This window comes from Thermobia domestica, chromosome 11, assembly GCF_964235325.1.
Source record: "Thermobia domestica chromosome 11, izTheDome1.hap1.1, whole genome shotgun sequence".
Taxonomy (NCBI): Eukaryota; Metazoa; Arthropoda; class Insecta; order Zygentoma; family Lepismatidae; genus Thermobia; species Thermobia domestica.
In genome coordinates, this window is record NC_137464.1 from 116789952 (window position 1) to 116812084 (window position 22133).

At 33.5% G+C, this 22133-nt stretch overlaps 1 protein-coding gene and 1 long non-coding RNA gene across 5 annotated transcripts in view; one reads left to right on the plus strand and one right to left on the minus strand.

The window, feature by feature from the left end:
- LOC145664384 (uncharacterized) overlaps nucleotides 1-22133 on the plus strand; it is a 338163-nt gene that overhangs the window by 18780 nt on the left and 297250 nt on the right. The gene's annotated exons all lie outside the window — the stretch shown is intronic.
- Nucleotides 13135-22133, minus strand: part of LOC145664383 (melanization protease 1-like) — a 59711-nt gene continuing 50712 nt past the window's right edge. The window contains exons 5-6 of the mRNA XM_081731046.1: nucleotides 17838-17936; nucleotides 13135-15112 (exon numbers count right to left, since the gene is read on the minus strand). Of these exons, the coding sequence (XP_081587172.1) occupies nucleotides 14799-15112; nucleotides 17838-17936 (413 nt within the window). The 3' untranslated portion in view covers nucleotides 13135-14798. The remainder of the gene's footprint in view (nucleotides 15113-17837; nucleotides 17937-22133) is intronic.

The window sequence follows — 22133 nt, forward strand, 5'->3', positions numbered from 1 at the left end:
TATCAAACTGAAACAAACTGACGTTAAGTTACTTCTTCATACATTTTTTAAAAAAGAAAAAACACTCCACAATCACTACATTATTTCACGGTATTTTATATTTTATATTTTTGCACTGACAAGGAAAGAGAAAATGTAATACGAATTTCCCGACTTTAACCAAACACTGCTGCATGTACGTAATCTTCCACTTGTTCCCCGTATCGCCTTCAAACCAAGTGACGAGGCATAGCTAGCACGAGACAACCGAAGCCACAAAAGGGGGCGTGTCACTCACTATCTCGTCTTCCCGTGCTACGTCATTCAAACACACAGCTAACGAAAAGAAAAGGTGTTTCGCTTACAACTTCAAGCTTTTACAGAAATAAGAGCGAAAGAAAGAAAAACAAAACGAATTCCTTCCTACATATTACAATTCTTTTTTTTAACTTTAATCAATTTCTTTCTCTGCCCTTTTTAAACAGTAAATTTACTTCACAACACCACAATTTAATATATATATATCATAAAAATAATGTAGCGTATTGGAAATCGCTACAAACACCACTGCCCCGAAAAATATAAAAAATACTACACGGAATTTTTTATATTTCAAATTTGCATATTGGAACAATTGAAAAGTATTTCATTAGTTAGAAACATTTTTTTTAAATTCATTATATAACATTTTATATCAATTGTCTTTTCGGCCGTTAAGTCTTCCTCGAGAAACATTTCACAATTATATAACAAACCATTTAAAATTATTCCAGTTTAATATATTCAGGCGAGTTTATACTATTCTTCGTTCATCCTCCATGGATATGAATCAATGCCAAGCAAAGTAACATGTCTGAAATTTGGAATTCCATTGGTAGAAGTCAATATCTGGTCAGGATTTCTAATCTTCATAGCATAGGTAAAGAAACAGCTGTTTACATCAATTTTAGTACATCAACAGATTTTCCTATAATTATACAAAAACAGATTTATAATACAAATAATTACAAACAACTAATGATTAGCACCAATGAAAATGATTTATGAAAGATGAGATGATTATGGATATGAATGAATTGAAAAATTTAACATTTCTAACAATTCTACGTACTAATTCTAAATCTAATATCTAACCTAACAATCTAACTTAATCTAAATTAATCTCTATTCTATAGTTATCACTAATTACGTTGATGATGTTTTGAAGGTTGAACTGCAATGAGTAAAATATTGAATCAGTTGTTCAGGCTTAACCTAAGATTCAATTTCTACGTGGAAAGAATTTCTTAACATCTGTAACATGACTACGTTTAACCTTTGATGGATCGCTTTCATCTTCTAACAACAAAGAATTTGGAGTCAGAAACTTGACTATTTTAAACGGACCAACCCATTGGTACATTAACGATTTGGTAACTTTATCTTTCAACGAAGGCTTCTCATGATTTTTCACTAATACAAGGTTCCCAACGTCCAAATTTACTTCTCTTCTAGTTTGTTCAAACAATTTTCTCCTTTTCTCCCAGCTTTTTACCATATTTTCCAAGGCATTTTTCCACACGTCCTCTAAAGTTTCTTCACAAATATCAATCTCCATAACTTTCCATTTAATTTCCAAGGGGCTATTAACAATTCTTCCTAAAAATAATTCTGAAGGTACTGCACGCATACCTTCATGTTCACACATATTAAGGTTAAATTGAAGATCTCGTATTACACCACTCCACTGGTTTTGCCGTTCAGCGAAATACGATTTCATGGAGAATTTTAGCGTTTTGATGTAACGTTCCGCCACATTCGCCTCTGGGTGGTAAGGACTAAGTTTAATGTGACGAATTCCCAAACTATACAAAAATTTTTGAAAGTAATCGGACGTAAAAACGGATGCATTATCACTTGACAGGGATGCAATGAATCCATAACGTGTGAATAAATCATATAATTTATCACTAATTATCTTAGATGACAATTTTCTCAGCCTTTCGAGCATACAAAACCTACTACAATTGTCGATCACTATTAACAAAGAAGAAAATCCGTTGGAAGCCGGAAGAGGTCCTAAGCAGTCCACCATCCAGTTCGAATTAATCCTAGTAACGACACTTGAACCAAGACGACCCATTTTCTTGGAATTCGATGGTTTAGATTTCTGACACTCTGGACAAGATTTCACGTACTCCTTGACATAATCTACTATCCCAGTCCATGTAAATCGTTTCATAATCTTCTGTATAGTCTTGTATATCCCAGAATGCCCTCCTGTGAGATATTGAAGGTGATAGTACTCCACTAGGTTCCTTTGAAGGTTCTTTGGAACAATGATCTTCCACTCATTCCTTTTGGCTTTAGTTTTCTTCAACAAGAATCCACTTCTAATTTGCATATCCACAATATTCTCACCTCCTTCGATCCTATTAATGTAATCGCTTGGCTCAGGGTCCTTACGCTGCAACTCAGTCAAAGGTTCACTCAAGAATGGTAGTTTCCAAAGGTTAACTAGAACGAAATCTTTCCTCTCGGATTTTTCTTCAAGTTTTGGTTCAACTTCAAAATTGAAACTATCATATTGTCTAGACAGAAAGTCAGCGACCTTATTTTCGTTTGTTTTTAGATGGTGGATCTTAAAAGAAAATTGAGACAACTGTTCTATTAAAGACCCATATTTTAACAACCTTTTGGAATTATTGATTATCCAACTCAAGGCTTTATTGTCTGTATAAAGGTCAAACTCTTTAAACAGATAATGTTTAAATCGGACAATGGTTTTTACTAAGCTTAAAAACTCAAGCTCATATATAGAACGATGTCTATCAGCTTCACTTAATCTCTTAGAAAAAAATCCAACTGGACGAAGTTCATTGCTATCATCTCTTTGAGAAATTACGCCTCCTAATCCTCGACTTGAGGCATCAACATGGATCACGAACCGTTTATTAAGATCTGGAACCTTTAGAACTAACTCTTCTGCTAAAAGTCTTTTAATTTCTTCGAAGGCAAACTGCTGGGCTTCAACCCACACAAACTTCTTTTTAGTTGACCTCAATTCTGAAATAGGAGCAGCTACTTCCTGAAACCCAGGAACGAAACGAGAGTAGAAAGTTAAAATTCCACAAAAACGCTGAACTCCTCTACGAGTCTTCGGTACAGGTAAATTTAGAATGGCTTCAATCCTTTTGGGGTCCATAATAATGTTCTCACCATCTACAATAAATCCAAGATATTTAATTCTTTTTCGAAAAAAGAAGGATTTCTCTGGCGAGAGCGTGAGACCATTTTCCATAAGGCGATCAAGCACCAAAGTTATAGCTTTCATATGCTCTTCTTTCGTGCGATTTGCTATTAAAATGTCATCAAAATAAATAAATATACCATGGTCTTCTAAATCTCCAAGGACATCTTTCATACAACGAGCCAGAATACTTGACCCAAGCTTTATACCTGCAGGCAATTTCTTATATTGATAAGTTCCAATGGGTGTGACAATAGTAGTCAAGTCCCTGCTCTGTTTTTCAACCTCAATTTGGAAATAAGCTTTCCGTAAATCACAGATTGACATATAAGAACATCCCGCAAGGTTTCCCAAGCATTCTTCCATGTTTTGAGTGGGATACACATAGTCAGATAACATACTGTTAAGTTTAACGTAATTAGCAACTAATCTGTGCGAACCATCACGATTCCTAACCAAGAAACACGAGCTACCAAAATTAGAATGATCTACTTCCTCTAAAACATCTTGAGCAACAAGTTCTTTTATTACATTTTCAAATATCTGACGCTTTTCCCTGGGAATGGGAAAAGGCTTATCCTTAAAGTAACCAGATTCTCGAAGATAAAGCTTACACTGAAAATTTTTATAACAGCCCACTCTCTCAGTCACAACATCCGGGTAGGAACGTTTTAACGATTGAACAAATTCCAAAATATCCGAATCAGTCCAAAATTCACTTTCGTCTATTGAAGTTTTAACATCACTGGAATCAACCATATTCGATCTTTCGTTTTTGTCCCTCGGCAATTCTTCCTCAGTGTGCTCTTCACCTATTACAATGTCACTGGAACTACTCATTCCTAACTGCCTTTTAAGTTCCGCAAAACGATGAGAAAACTCTTCTTCTAAAGACACAGACCACTGGTCTTCACTCCCATTAACTGAATCTATACGGTCGACACCCTTATTTCCTTGATTTACAGAGCTCTCCGTCATCCAACAAGAGTCTCGATAAGTCTCATCTAATCTAGCTGTCCCACGTGACTTCACATTCTCAAACGCTGAAGCAGAGTCCAATTCACACTGAACAGAAACATCTACTTTCTTCATACATCTATGTGAAATCCGGTTCTTATTTTCAGTTAGATAAATACACACAGGTTTCCTGTCAGCACGATCTGGTTTCTCTCCCGGTAAGTCTCTTTCTCTTCGATTAGGTTTCTCTCCTGGTATATGCTGCCTATCATTTTCAAAAAAGTCAGTCAATGATGACATTTTACGTAATATTAGATATCTATTACTGTCTCTAAAACAAATTCTATTCCTAGACACATCCAGGATAGCCCTCGTTGATTTTAAAAAAGGCGTTCCCAAAATAACATCACACGGAATCTCAGCAATTTCGAAGAGGCTTATGTCGAATCGCAGTACACCAAAATTTACTTCCACAGTCACCATGCGGGGTTCAGTTCTACTAGAACACATCATGGAGTTAATCGCAATTGAGTCTGTTTTCCTACAACTATATTTAGATTCATCCAACAATGAAACTAAACGAGAACTAATAAGATTTATAGTGCTTCCAGAATCTATACAACACGGTACAGTAACTCCTGCTATTGTAGCTAGGACAAAGGTAGCCGAACTGTCATCCATACTTGCCGGAACCTCTAGTTTCTTATCAGTCATAGGTTTGTTCAGTCTTAAACACCTTCCGTTTCCTCCCGAATTGCCATGAGTGAGAGAAGTAGGGTTTCCTTTATAATTAAATCTCCCATCGTTCGTCGAATATTTTTTATTTTTTCCAGAAAAGGTAGAAGTTACAATTTGTTTCGGATTAAAATGTTTATTATCATTTGATTTACCATAATTAACTTTTTGCTTACCAAGTTGTACATCTTTCAATTTCCCACAAATTTCCTCAACACGCAAAGTTTCAGTAGAATTTTCTGAAAGTCTGCCTTTTTTAAATAATGAACCCATATAATTATAATCTCCCTTAGTAACAAGGCAAGACCTAACATTTTTTCCTTTAAACGAAGTTAAGTTTTCATACTCTCTTTTAGAATGCTTATATCTATCGAAGTTTTCTACCATACCCTTCATTTGCTGAACATTTTCTGGTATTTGATAAGAAAAACACTGAAACCTATATTCTGGGTTCATCCCATGCAATAACAGATTTACAATATCCTTTTCACTATCACTAAACCCAAGAACTTTAGCTGAGTTATAAACAGAATCAATATATTCAATTACATTCTCCGTCTGTTTCATATGACGAAATACTCTGGTAGCAATAAGGTGACCACGCACTGTCATCGATATGAATCTACCCCTAATCGTTTGCCTAAGATCTTCCCAAGACTTATTATGTGCTAATCCATCCATAATTTCAGCATATAACATTCCCGAAGTCTTGACCGACACTGAGTATAACAACATTCGCAGGGGATATTTGTAATTCACAACTAACTCATTCAATATTACCATCATGTCAAAAACCCTATAACTATCAGTTCCATCAGTTGGTTGTACCTTACTAAGTTTCGAATCAACAATAGAACTTATTTTCCCAAAGACATATTTATTAATCAAAGGATCTAGTGAATTTTCTGAAATTCCACAACAGGGTTGCGTACAAGTTATATTTTTACCCTCTCTGGCATTAAATAACAGATCACTGAATTTTTTAGAGTCTGGGATAGTTTCACCCTGAATATTCGATAAATCCTCACATTTACTTTCCTTTTTTATTTTTTCATTTATGGAACTTGTTCGCCCAACTTCCCTAACCGTATTATCCGATTCAATATTACGACTCAATCTTTTATCCAACCCATAATATAGATGACTAGGAACTCCCTTGACTTCAGTTTCTAAGTCCGAAATTCCCTTGTGGAAACCATACATTTCTGAGAAATTTGGCTGAGAGGTTAATCTTGGATTTACATATTTAACCGAATCGCAAAATTCATTAATAGTTTCCCTGAAATATTTTGATTGAGCTTTACGATCATTATTACTATCAGAATCCGAGTCACTTTCCTCTTTCTTACTCAAAAAATGTGACCTCAACTCATCACTGCGTAAATGAGGAGACTGTGCCTCCAAACTACTAGGCAACAAATTATCAAACTGTACAAAGTCTGTAGAAAAACGCGCTTGATCCCTATTTTCAAGTATATCATTAGCATTATGCTGAACCACTTCAACATTCCTCCGTCCAGGACTACGTTCACCACTAAGAAATTGTATTTCAGAAAACGGGTCCAATTCTAAACTCAAATAATTTGGTTCGCCAGAGTGGTCGGAAAATGCCATCTCTAATATTTTCACAATTTAAAAAAAATTCAACGAAATGCAACAGATATTAAATTTAAGAATTATTTCTACTACTACCAATACAAATATTTCCAAATTACTATCAAGCTACCCAACTTTCATTCACTCACACAACCACACAAAATATTCACAAAATACAATAAATATATCATACAAATCAAGTCGTAACAAAATTGGGTTTTATTTTCTTTATTGAATTACAATTTAGCAATCGGCCCCAATTTTCACTGATAAGGTCACTCACTTATAGAGGTTTCTTCAATTTTTAATCTACCACGGACTACCTTAAAGGGATACTTATTCAAATAAATTTCATAATACTGAATATAACACTATGATCAAATCCTGAACAACTAACATCTATTCCATTTCCATATTTCTTCGAAAGCAAATTTTAAAAAAAATAATTTTAATTTCTCGTTCAATATTCTACTCATCCAGTCTATCCTTACACTAATTAACAGTAATTTTATCCATTTTGAAAATTCTAAATCAGTAATGCTTATTATTACGTTGCAACAAGGAGGACTATTATTATTACTAATTACAATAGCCCAACCTCCAAAACGTCAACAACGGACTTGGTTTGAATTTAATGTTGTAGCATTTAGTACATTAGTGAAACATTAATAAATATCTCGACTGATCCAATTTATAATACCATATACCCACTGGGTCGGAATTGAAATAGCATCTCAACTTAAAAAAATCTCCTAGGTAATCAACCTGAACTTCATCAAAAGAATTTTAAAAAAAATATTGACTTGGTTTATTCGAAGCGTCACTTTTCGGTATCGCAATTACTATATGGCTTGAGGAAAATAATTTTAAAAAAAAACAACAAAAACCAAAAAGTAATCGCGAGTGACTCTGAACCAGTGAAAAATTTACAGCAGCAGCGTACCTGAAAACCTCCCAAAAATAAAAAATGAAAGGTAAATAGTTAATATTATAGCACTCCACTCTCTCTCGTTCGTACAATAAAAAAAACTGGTTGGTGAATGCAAAAACATAGGAATTAAACAGATAAATTAAATTTTTGGGACAGTTTTAATTAGCTTCAAAAATTTTTAGATTTAAGTTACAATATACAATTAAATGTAGCCAAACAATAACAATAGCTAACAATTACTAATCTTTCAACGATATATATAGTATCAGGAGTGAAAATCATTGTATTTAAATCAGTTTAATTTGGACTATAAAACCAAACATTTAATGACCAATAGAGAAATTATAAGCTTGAATTGCGAACACCTTTTCTTTGTTACAAATTTATTAAATTTAAATGTAATCGATGTGGAGACATTTGGCTCAAAAGATTCAGTGTATACTTTAAGATTTTTTTTAACGTGTGCATTCAACACCCAGTGACTATTTCTACTGTTTCTAAGTAATAGAAAAAAATAAATTAAGTACTTACCACTTGACATTTGGAAAATTAGAAACAGAAAGGAAAGAATTTTTTTTTACCCCAAAGGCTCCAATCATCTGCTGGGTCCACAATCTAAGACCTTGTCTTTCTTCTACTATAGTGCAACCCGATTTAGCAATAAATTTAATTATTTCAGTGCTTATTAATTTTAAAACGCTCTGTATAATCTTACTATGTAAATTTTACAGTTAAATAATTTCCTTTAATAAGTCTAAATTTAACGTAATTTCTACCTCAATTCGATCAAACTGGTACTGTAATTTATTTTCCTACTCCTCTTGAAGCTCCCTATATAGTCTCGTTAAATTTATTCAATTAGAATTTACCGTTTATTAAATTAGGTTTGACCTTTTTAACCACTACTTAATTCAATTTACACCCACTAACGTGTTTAGGCACTCTTCTACGTATTAGCACTACCATTCCACTACGTAGTTTAATTACAATTTTTAAAACTTAGAAGTAAGTAGAAAAATCATTTAGAAATTACTTATTCTTTACAAGCTCACTTTTTTTAAAAAATAATTTTTTCTTTCTAATCTCACTTTTAGAAATTAATCTCACTATTAATTGTTAACTTTGTTAATTTCTAGCAACAAGACGGTATAAGAGGAGTCCTAACTTAACTTTGATTAAATTGAGACAGCCTACATAGCCTAACAATTTTGCAGTATCAAACTGAAACAAACTGACGTTAAGTTACTTCTTCATACATTTTTTAAAAAAGAAAAAACACTCCACAATCACTACATTATTTCACGGTATTTTATATTTTATATTTTTGCACTGACAAGGAAAGAGAAAATGTAATACGAATTTCCCGACTTTAACCAAACACTGCTGCATGTACGTAATCTTCCACTTGTTCCCCGTATCGCCTTCAAACCAAGTGACGAGGCATAGCTAGCACGAGACAACCGAAGCCACAAAAGGGGGCGTGTCACTCACTATCTCGTCTTCCCGTGCTACGTCATTCAAACACACAGCTAACGAAAAGAAAAGGTGTTTCGCTTACAACTTCAAGCTTTTACAGAAATAAGAGCGAAAGAAAGAAAAACAAAACGAATTCCTTCCTACATATTACAATTCTTTTTTTTAACTTTAATCAATTTCTTTCTCTGCCCTTTTTAAACAGTAAATTTACTTCACAACACCACAATTTAATATATATATATATCATAAAAATAATGTAGCGTATTGGAAATCGCTACAATCTTTACTTTCCTGACAAGCTTCGTACAACCCATGAAAAAGACATAGAAAACACAAAATATCCAGTATTTTGTAATTCCCATTGTTTTAATATTGATAAAGAAATCAGTGGTAAATTATTTTCTTACATAGTCACTCCCGGTGTAAGAAGTGTTAACGTACCGTAGTAGAGATGAAAAAAAAAAAAGTTGTAATTCTTTTAGGTATAGTGTATTAAATTTTGTAATTTTCTTGCAAGAGTGTGCTCATCTTTATCAGGAAAATCCAGTTCATTTACACACACACACACGCACACACACACACACACAAATGTACACAGGATTCGAACTCCATGCTAAAATTAACATCTACATACGATTCGTCAAGTACTGATTACACTACTACTGCCTTTTATGGCTTCATGTCTTAGTAATTTTGCGTTCTCTATATACGTGGATATTATCTATAACCCAGCATGCCAGTTTTTCTTCTTTTTGTGTCTAATGACTGTTTATTAATTCAAGTTATTTATTTATTTGGTGAAGCTCTTTGTATACTCTTCTTATATGTGCTAGTTTCTATGACAACAGAAGCAAAATGCTCGTCATTGTGTGCAGATGGAAGGACCTAGGAATGGGGAAGGATCTAGGCTCAATTATTTAGACTTACACTCTAGTAGCTTTGGGTTTCTGTGATTAGCAGTTTACTTATATTTCTGTATGTTACACTGTAAGGAAAATCAAAGAGAGCAACCAGGGCCTATAGTTGAACGGTGTTCACCATGTTATGACATATACAGATGATGTAAATTTAAGAGGGGGATGACTGGGGAACAATAGAAGGAAATGCAGAGATCTTATTAATGGGTTGCAGGGACATGGGTTTATGTAAAGAAACAGCCTTTGTAACAGTGTAGCTTTCTTTTCGTCTAGTACATTTCTTGTATATTTTATTTTCCGTTTGCATCTTTACTTTCCTGACAAGCTTCGTACAACCCATGAAAAAGACATAGAAAACACAAAATATCCAGTATTTTGTAGTTCCCATTGTTTTAATATTGATAAAGAAATCAGTGGTAAATTATTTTCTTACATAGTCACTCCCGGTGTAAGAAGTGTTAACGTACCGTAGTAGAGATGAAAAAAAAAGTTGTAATTCTTTTAGGTATAGTGTATTAAATTTTGTAATTTTCTTGCAAGAGTGTGCTCATCTTTATCAGGAAAATCCAGTTCATTTACACACACACACACACACACACACAAATGTACACAGGATTCGAACTCCATGCTAAAATTAACATCTACATACGATTCGTCAAGTACTGATTACACTACTACTGCCTTTTATGGCTTCATGTCTTAGTAATTTTGCGTTCTCTATCTATATACGTGGATATTATCTATAACCCAGCATGCCAGTTTTTCTTCTTTTTGTGTCTTATGACTGCTTATTAATTCAGGTTATTTATTTATTTGGTGAAGCTCTTTGTATACTCTTCTTATATGTGCTAGTTTGTATGACAACAGAAGCAAAATGCTCGTCATTGTGTGCAGATGGAAGGACCTAGGAATGGGGAAGGATCTAGGCTCAATTATTTAGACTTACACTCTAGTAGCTTTGGGTTTCTGTGATTAGCAGTTTACTTATATTTCTGTATGTTACACTGTAAGGAAAATCAAAGAGAGCAACCAGGGCCTATAGTTGAACGGTGTTCACCATGTTATGACATATACAGATGATGTAAATTTAAGAGGGGGATGACAGGGGAACAATAGAAGGAAATGCAGAGATCTTATTAATGGGTTGCAGGGACATGGGTTTAGAAGTAAATGCAGAAAAAACTAAATATATGGAAGTGCGTCGGGAACGTAATACTGCAAATTATGATACGTTAAAATATTAAATAATACTTTTGATAAAGTAGATACTTTCAAATATCTAGGATCAGTATTAACAGACGAAAATCATATGTACGAATAAATTAAATATCGACTAAAGGCAGGGAATTCGTGTTACTATTCGGTTCAAAATCTCTTGTCGTCGCGAATTCTGTCGAGGAATTTGAAGCTTAAAATATATAGAACGATAATCATACCTGTTGCTCTGTATGGTTGCGAAACATGGTCGCTTACTCTGAGGAAAGAACATACACTGAAAGTATTTGAGAAATATTCGGACCCAAGAGGAACGGGAATGGGGAATGGTTGAAACTTCATAACGAGGATCTACATAATTTATACGGTTTACCCAACATTATTAGGGTCATCAAGTCTAGGAGGCTTAGGTGGGCAGGTCATGTAGCTAGAATGAAAGAAAGTAGAAACGCTTTCAAAGTCTTGACTGGAAGACCAATCAGAAAACAACCATTAGGAAGACCTAGACGCAGATGAGAGGACAATATTAAGATGGATCTCGCAGAGATTGGAATACAAAGTAGAAACTGGATGCAGTTAGCTAAGGATAGAAGTCAGTGGAGAGCTTTTGTGAACGCTCCATTGAACCCCCGGGTTCCATAGGCCATACAGTTAGTTAGTTAGATTTGCTATGAGTTTTATTCTGTTCATTTATCTCCAACCATTTTTATATTAGTGATACTGAACGTTTTATCTGATATATGTATTTTGTCTTGGCGGCCATTTTGGAAATGGTGACTCATATGAACATTTCTTTTTCTGCCACAACACTGTTTAGTGTTTGAAGATCTATCGAACGAGATATCACTTGACACATGTTTCTATTTAAAATTTTAAAGTTGGGCCCTGGGCCCCCATGAAAGGCGGCCCTGGGGGCACCACGACATCTTCATTCGACGTGCCCCATGATATTTTCCTGTTTCACTTATTGTTCTGTTCATTTATCTTCAACCGTTTTCATATTAGTTGTACTGAACGATTTATCTGATACAGGCACCATGTCTTGGAGACCATTTTGAATACGGTTATTGATATGAAAAAATGGTTTGTCACAACTCTGTTTAGTGTTTGAAGATCTATCAAAAGAGGCATCACTCAACTCATAGTTCCTTTGAAATCTTAAAGTTAGGCCTTGGGCTCCCATGAACGGCGGCCCTGGGGGACCCGCGACAACACCATTTGATATGCCTCATGGCACGTCCTATTTGAGTTTTTGTTCGGTTTATTAATGTTCAACCGTTTTCGAGATATGTCCGTGGAAAGATTAAAATGGACCACCCTGTATAGATACAATGCTAAAAGGTGCTTCAAAATACTCAACGCATTGTGTAACACGGAACTAACTAACTCCAACCCTATTGTCTATGAAACCCGGAGGTTCAAGTCCGCGTTCACGAAAGTTCTCCACCGACTTCTATCCTTAGCCAACTCGATCCAGTTTCTATTTTGTATTCCTATTTCTGCGAGATCTATCTTAATATTGTCCTCCTATTTGCGCCTAGGTCTTTCAAATGGTCGTTTTCCGATTGATCTTGCAGTTAAGACTTTGAAAGCGTTTCTACTTTCTTCCATTCTAGCTACATGACCTGCCCACCTAAGCCTCCTAGACTTAATGATCCTAACAATGTTTGGTAAACTGTATACATTATATAGTTCCTTGTTTTGAAATTTTGACCATTCCCCATTACCGTTCCTCTTGGGTCCGAATATTCGTCTCAGGATCTTGTTCTCAAATACTTTCAGTCTATGTTCTTCCCTCAGAGTAAGCGACCATGTTTCGCAACCATACAGAACAACAGGCATGATTATCGTTTTATATATTTTAAGCTTCAAATTTCTCGACAGAATTCATGACAACAAGAGATTTTGAACTGAATACTAACATGAATTCCATTTATAGTCGACATTTAATTTCTTCGTACATATGATTTTCGTTTGTTAATATTAATCCTAGATATTTGAAAGTATCCATTTTATGAAAAGTATGTCCAAACTTTCCTCTTAGATTTACGAATTTTTTAATGACACATTGTGAAGTACAAAATAAATGCATACGTCTGTATCTTTTATCTATCTTTATTTCTTGATAAGTAGATACAAAATATGTATTTAAATATAACTATTTTATTTTATAAAACATACACACAGCTTGCGTACGGAAATTTAATTTTCAAAAAATAGGAACTACTTACAAGAGCCAAGTATAGCACATACAAACAGTTATATACTTAGGTACAAAATATAAAAAAATGAACTATTTCATACTCGACAAACGCAATGTTCTCTCTTCCTCTCTCTCTCTCTCTCTCTCTCTCTCTCTCTCTCTCTCTTTTAATGGTTGTTCTATTTCACAACAAGTAAGTAAAATTAACCTTTTCGTAAAATTTTGATATTTTTAAAAATATATTAAACAATACTTTTATTTGTAAAGAAGTTAAATTTTCTTGATGGCTTATAGCTTGTTCTCTGTTTTTTTTTTAATCGAATATAAAAACCAGTGATGAAGAGATAATATTGCACTTATATAGTTTGCTTTTTACTAAATATTTTAAACTTATCATCAAGCCTAATTTTAACAAGTTTGAATTAGTACTAAGTTTTGCGTAGATATATGAGAAATAGTTTTTATATAACACTTCCTGCAAAATAAAAGGAAAAAGAGTTGCTATATGACGAATATCATTAAATCATGAAATGTTTACATTTAATGTTCCTTTTTTTCATTAAAATAATACAAAAATATCATCATCTTAATCACCACTTTAATACATAATATTCAAATGCGTAACGAAACTTCCAATTACTTTCAAAATACTATAAACTATAATAAACTTGGAACATTTGTCAAGAAGATCCATGTAAGCCACTTGTATCATTCGAAATTTCTTTTTATGAACTTTTTTCAACAATAAGCAATATCTCGGAATAATTTATACTATTTGTAATTTTAGTTTACAGAATTCAAAGTTCAAAGTTCTGCATTATAGTTATATTATTGTTGTTTGATCTCTGTAAAACAGACAATTGAAATATAATTTCACTCCTGTGATGTTTGAGAATGAGAACCTACTTCACTTTCTTACATTCAGATTTTTTTTCAACATTTTCCTGCTATTATATTTGGAGAAAATTTTTCACCTTGTTGAGATATTGTTTTTTAAATTCTCTATATATTAGTTTTATCATCAAATACATTTTCTTCACTATAAATTTGTTCCAGTTAAATAACAGAAGCACATAACGACACCATATGAGAACATGAGTATAAAAGATTTTAAAATATGTCGTATTTAAAAAATTCAGGAATGTTTTCAACACGTCGCTGAACGTTACTAATATTTTCTTGTGAGAAAATGAAGGAGAATTATCACAAATATAAGTCAAACTTCTACACGTTCAGTTAATGTGCTTAGATCCAACAACAAATATGCGTACTTTTAATAATTTCGCATGAAACAAGTTAATATATGAACACACATACCTTATAAAAAATTATATAATTAACTTGACAGTATCTATTCAACATGACTGAAAAATTAACAAACAGAAGCAGTACATATTCTATTCTTATATTAAGTTAAAACTAGTAATAAATAATAAACCTTCAACACGAAATATGTCATTTTTGCACTTTAAAATATAGATAAAAATGTATCATTTATCTGTGGAAAACAGTTTTTTATGACGCTGGAAAAGCACACACGAATGTCTGATGATAGCTTTCCTATGGTCGCATGTTGTCCAGTATCCACTTCATGTAGTAACCAACTCTAGTGTAAACACCAGGTCTTCCTTGAGTACCACAATTTCTTGGTCCAAATGATACTAATCCGAACTGGACAAAACGTATCTCGTCTTCAACTTCATCAATAAATTTCAGAGGACCTCCACTGTCACCTGAACAAGAATCAACTCCTCGTATACCACCTGCACACAACTGCTTCGAAGTAATAGTAGTAGTGCGTTCATATATTTTTGCACATTCATCATTTGGAACAACAGGCACCTTCACTTGAAGCAAATCATTACTAGAAGTACCTGTAAGGAAATTGATATGTAAATCTAGTTTAACCTATAAAATACCTATTTCTAATTTTACAATTACGTAAGAAAACCATGCACAAAACTTCAAAATACATTTTATTGGTTTTTTAATGTTCGTATACCTTTCATGTAAGAGTGAGTTAGAAAACTGACACTGTAGATAAAGTTGTAAAAAGTAAGTAACATTGTTCTACAAGTATGCAGTTTTCAATTTCGCATGAAACTCATGACAAATGGACACCTATAAGACTCATGAGAACGTCCTTAGATTCAGTGCTTGAGTTCTTAGTCGGTTTAAATACTCTTCAAAACTAACAGATCAAAACATCTGAGCTCCAAAGTAAAAACGATTAAAATTTCTTTACTATACAAAGAACCTTATAACACAATAACCAAATAATCTTTACTACACAAATTCCCGAGTTTGATTATCAGGAGATTCAATTATTCTACAGGGCAAACTTATAGGGTATTAAGCTAGTTTTGTTAAAATGTCTACTCTTATGATAGTCGTAATATTATGAACAGTAAATGTGAACATGTTATGTTTTTACATAAAAAATAATTGTAGTCTTACGTTAGAAAAGTTTAAAACGAAATAACTAAACATTATTAAATACACAATAATCACGTAATACAAGAAATGTAGACTAGAGTGGAATATTGTTATGTCTTGGAATCAATATGTTTAAAAAAATGATTCTGTTAAGTAAAATTCGAAATAGCACATTGAAATGTCATGAAAGACCCCAACATAACATAACAGTTATGAAGCAAACCTGTAATATTTTAAAGAAAGAAATTATTATATTATCAATTTGATTGGAACGCTCAGTTATCACTGTTAAAATAACACTTCTACCTCATCTAAACGTATGCAAAATAAGTAGTGAGCCTACCCTATTATTTGGTGTTGTTCCCTTTCCTAATCGTTTTGCGATTAGGGATAGAAACTATTGCTTTCCTAGTGTCCATTCGGGAGTACGGTGGCTTAGTGGTAGAGCGCTTACCTTCGGTGTGTGGACTCCCTAGTTCGATCTCCAACCAAGTAAGTTTGTGGTGGACAACATCGTGTTCGTGGGTTTTCTTAGGATACTCTCGTTTCCCCCCATATGATCATTCCACCAGTTATTCCATCATTATTCATTTGCCTTAACCATCCGTCTCCCTCAGTCTAAAAGGCATAATCGTGGGGCATTAAACTGAAAGATTTCATTTCATTTTTCCTAGTGTCCATTCGTGATCCAGGCCAGGCTTTATCGTAAGATTGTTAGAACGGAAGGATGTTTAATAAACTCACGAGGACTTCTCATTGTAATTACCATAGTCAAGCGGAAAGCACCATAGTGCCCCCAGAAATTCAGCTTTGGAATTTCTTATTTATTTGTTTATTTATTTCTGATGATGATGATTAATAATAATAATAATAATAATAATAATAATAATAATAATAATAATAATAATAATAATAATAATAATAATAATTAGAGGAACAGGAACAGGAAGAACTGAATTCCAGAATTTTTCTAATGGCGACTAATATGGTACAATTATTAAGAATGGTAGAATTTCCGGAATAATGCAGACTAATTAGGGTAGACTCGCTATCTTCTCACCTTCCTACTATGCACAATTCATAAATTATAACCAGTCAAATTTTGAAAAGAGAAAAAATACATGTTCACAGTACCAGGGGGGATTTAGGATTTAGATTTCTGGGCTTTTCGGCATCTAAGGCCATTTAGCCCGTCACGATTTGAGGGATGACGTCCCTCGGCGAGCACACAATCCGAGGAAAGGGAAGGAAGAAAGGATTGGGGAGGGAAGGAGGCGGCCTGGGACCTATAAGTTAGGTACCACCCCGGCATTTGCCTGGTGTGAATGAGGAAAACCCAGGAAAACCTCATTCAGGGTGGCTGGCCTGAAAAAGCGTGTTACACTTTTTTCGACCGAGTGACCCACCGGGAATCGAACCCGGGACCGCTCGCACCGAAGGCGAGAGCGTTAGCGACTCACAGTACCACAACTACCAATTATTTATATTTATTATGCTACTTTTTTGGGATAATTAGAAACGTATAATTCTATAATTAACTTTGATTACATCTATACAGTAAATTCAGTGGTATTAAGTAAATTCCTCAAAATATATTTTTAAGAATGTATTGTTACTTTTGGAAAATATTTCATGTTATGAAGCAAAGAAATGCTGGTAACTTATTACAAATGCTTTGTTTAATATATTTTTTATAGGCCTACATGTTACTTCAATTTTATAATTACTCAAAATTAAAAATGAAAGTTACTTGAGGTACAATAAGCCGACAAATTAATTACAGGAGCAATATATTCCAAACAGGTGTTTCATAAGTAAACTATGTACTGGACTGATGTGGTTTCAAAGTTTAGAATCAGAAAAAGGAAAGATACATTTTTTCACCTCCTCTTAATAAGATATTTTCTTTAAAATTTTAAAATATTAGCTATGTAATAAAATAATGAGTGGTCACTCACACCTTTAGAAGTTACAATATTCAGATGCATTCCATAGTGCTATTATGTTTTTATTTTTTGTGGCAGTCACTATTAATAAAGAAATCTTCACAAAAATACGAAAAATTCAGAATTTGTAAAATTCTGCAGTGATATTATCTTAAGTCATAGATGATCTGCTATGATATTGATAAAAGCGCATATAAAATAAGAATATTATATTTACCTGTTTCAGTTGCTCCCCAACCTGCAACAACAACACTTTTGCCGTCTAAATCACGCCACTGTTGCTGGCCAACAGGTAAACAAATAGGTCGTACTGAATCTGAAATAAAGAAACAATAATTACTGAAACATTAAAAAAATATATACAAATTGCGTATCTCATCTGATAATTGAGATGGTTTTATGTTCTATCTGTGCTTAATTTGATTGTAAATCCGTAGGCTTACGTTTCCATTTTCTCACAGCAGCAGCGTCATTTCAAATGTTGCTTTGGCAAGAAGGAAAGGGGGTAAGAGATTATCTATTAGAGTTACTAATTTAAGCGGTTTATGGCTAGATACAGCTATTTTCAAATGTTGATTAGTTATAAAAAGGGCGGTTTAGAAATTGGCTACAATTTAGACCAATTCTACATTCATAATTGCCAATTTCTAGCTACTTGTTCTTAGTAGTGATTGAGCCTATTTTCCAGTCAAGATTTCTATTAGAAAAACATAAACTGAAACAAACTGTAGATTGCTATTTTCCTAACATTCCTGCTTGCAAGTACATTGCCACACTTAAGTATCTTACTTGTATCACGGCAAGTCGAGCTTTAGGGATCTGTTGTCTTTCCATAATTAATTTCTGCGCCTAGTTAATTTGTGTATGGTTTCTTTTGAATATATTTTTAGTTTGGTTGTATACTTTCATTTTGATCTGTAAATATATATCCAGTATTTCCGCAAGAACTGGAACAGAGGGAAAGAATTCAAGTTTGTTTATTTATTTATTTCTTTTTATTTTATTTTATATATATATATATATATATATATATATATATATATATATATATATATATATATATATATTTGTACTGTTACTTACTGTGGAAGCAAACTTACTGTAGATATTTTATGTACGAACGGTGAAAGTGTTTGATTTGAGAATATTAGGAAACAGTGGCGTCGGAAGTATTTTTCAGCTGGGGGGGCAAACTGCTGTCTTGAAAATAGACACGGGAATATAACATAGGTATAATAACACGAATATATGTTTGTAATGTAACAATAATTTGATTTTATTGGTTAATAATAATAATAATAATAATAATAATAATAATAATAATAATAATATAATGAAGCTGTAAACAGTTTCGTGAGAGTGAAATTTCCATCTATTAGAGGCATCTTACTTTACATCTTTAGATTAATTAATCCCGTGTCAGTTTGTGCTGGATTTTGGTGTGGTGCAGAAATTTTCAACCACTGGAGTCAGAATTAAAAACATAAAAAAATGTAAAATGTAAAATGACTGTTTGTAAATACAACTTTTACCATTTTATATACTGGTACATATTTTTAACTGTATTGGACATGTTTACACGGACACTATTAGAGAATCTTAAAGTTACTTAAATCACTTGCAAACGAGGAAATTAAAATTATATTTTTAAAAATCCAGTTCTGGTGTTGCAGTACACTGTAATATTAGAAATTGCTATGTAGAACTACAAACTTTGTAGCACTTTGTAGTAGAAACTAACTTGTGCATTATAAAGCAGCTACATAATTAAGTAAAAAAATAAGAAAATATATTTTTTCTACCTACTTGACTTCAAACCAGAAATGGAAAAATGGAATTTTGACTAAACACTTCATAAAATTTATATAGAAAATTCAATTACACTAATTATCCAGAGTTATTTGTATTTTTTACTACACTTACTTCAGTATATCTAGTTTGTTATTACAATCACCTCTCTTCCTAATCTCATTTTATTCACTTCACTTCACACTAATAAAGTACGACAAAATTAATAAGAAATAATTCAAGTTTATATTGAATTTTATGTGCTATTTTGTAATTTAAATAATTGGTTATAATACGCATAATATTTTCACTTACGTAATTCTACATTTATTTCTATTCAAAATTGACCAATAGTATCTTTTCTTTCGCTTGTCTTTGATATGAATTCTCTTGCAATGGTATTTAAGTCTGGTCGCTACACGTATGCAACAACAGCAGATGAGCCAATCTTTCCTGTGTCTTGGACGTCCTCAGATATGTCTTTAGACGACGCAAATAGCTGTATCTTTCGCAAATGCTCAAGAAGCTGGCATAGTGAGAACGAAAGTCCCTAGACGAACAACTTGGTCGAGAAGGCTGCGAACAGTTGGGGTTTCAACACTAATAGTTTTTAATATTCTGATGGTCGTCAGCGATTCAGTCGTCATCAAAATAGGTGAAAGCAGGCTGAGCTGAGCTCATAATCTATCCAGGTTAAAATTCGACGGGTGAACTCCCAATTCCTGCTTCAAATATTCTCTTGGGAAAGGCCCACCAGCACATATAGCTCCTTCAGAAAGTATCTTCTAGAGTTTTATGAGTTGTTGGAGTCCTGGCTGATTGAAACGACGCTGCACTCCATTCAACAAATAGTCAATGATTTTGGAAGACCTGATACAGGTTCTAGGGTAGGTGCTATAGAAGGATTTTCAGTCTGCTCCAACCTAATTGGTGTTCTGTTTGATCTTGATGAAGTGGGCAATTTTAAGTGTAGTCTATCTGCATTTTCCTTTGCTTCCTTATAGATGTTTTCAAATGCACTGTCCGTTCGTAGGTTTATCAGAGTATCCTCTAGATAGAATCGCTGCTGCTCTTTTAGCTCCAGAGGAAGAAGTCTCAGAATTTTGAAACGCTTTCGCTAGTTGTCCGCAAGGTACAAAAGCACGTATACTGTCTATCAGAAAAAATATTCCGAATTTGTTCATTCTTTTCAAATACCCTTTTAGAATTACTTTTTGACCATCATCTGGACCACTTGTATTACTGATGATTTTTTTTCCAACGTGATTTGAATTCGTTTGTGGTAGATTGAAATCTGATCAGAGATTTTCGCCTAACACACCAGCGAGTAGGACAAACAGGCAGCAAATGTTTAGGATTACTTTCGTTGATAGTTTTACAGGGTTCAAGAACAATGTCGGCGTGCGTATGTTGTCTATCGTTTTGCAGAATCCAGGTTGATGTTTCAAACGTCTTTCACTATGGCCCGCACGTCACACAAAGATTCGCATTGTCGTGCTACTTCCTGCAATGGAAGATCTAACGCATGATTATTGCAATGAATGTATACAGCTTTCGGATGTTGAGTCGAAGTTATCTTCCGCACACCATTCACTCGTCCTGACATGATAGCTGCACCATCATGACACTGTTCGCGTATATTTTCTGCATTCAGGTTAGTTTCGTTAGAATATCTTTGATCGTGAATTGTGTTTCCGATTTTGTGCCATGTGGGGTGATCATTTGCATAAATATTTTGTTGGGTTTGATGAATCAGAGTCAATACAGTGCACACAGAGACAACTGTTTTTTCTTTGAAATATCAGTCGTGGAGTCGGCTATGATTGCATAAAATGGAGACTCTTTAACTTCTGTTACCAAGTCTCTCTATATTGCATGTCCCATAATCTTTAAAATTTCATTCTTTCAATCAGCACTAAGCCAGATATCCCGTGGATTAATCCATTGATTGAGAACAGGCATATCCATTTTTCTTTCAGCAGGAACGACATCAAATTACCCGTACTATGCAAATGATTGCTTGACCATTAAGAGCTAAATATATAACACTACTAGTTATTATAAGCAGTGACTGTCTTCCTTATTCTTGTTTACAAACTTGATCTGAAAGGAGAGCTGAAACACGTGTTCTGTTTCTGCACTCATATCTTAACCCTTTCACTACCACATTTTATTGCTATGAATCGATGTTCCCCTGGTAAAGAGAAGCCTGCTAATGGTTCACAGAGTTCTTATTAACATTATCAAATAGATAATAGTGGAAGTGAACGTGAACAATGAAAGTGATAATGGAAGAGATGAAAGTGGAAAGATGGAACAATGTGCTAGTGATAAAGCAGTGGTTGCATGTATTGTAATTTGGAAAATGATGCCGAAATGTAAAATATTTGTAATCATAAATACGACCCAATTGTTTTTCTGACAATATACGTTTCATAATTGAAAATACAAGATGATCGTTCATGTCAATACCACTGGGACATATAGGTCCCACGTAAAAATATCAGGGGAATACATAATGTCCCACTCTTCCCACGTCGAAAAACGAAACTGTGGAAAATATTTTTTATATATATTTATACGTTTGAAAACAACTTAAAATAGCCATATATTAATGTTTCTCACTACGAAAAAAATGGTAGTGAAAGGATTAAACGAACGGAACGACAATAGTGTTCGCATTTTTCATATGCTCTGAATTATTAATCCTACCTTATACATTTTT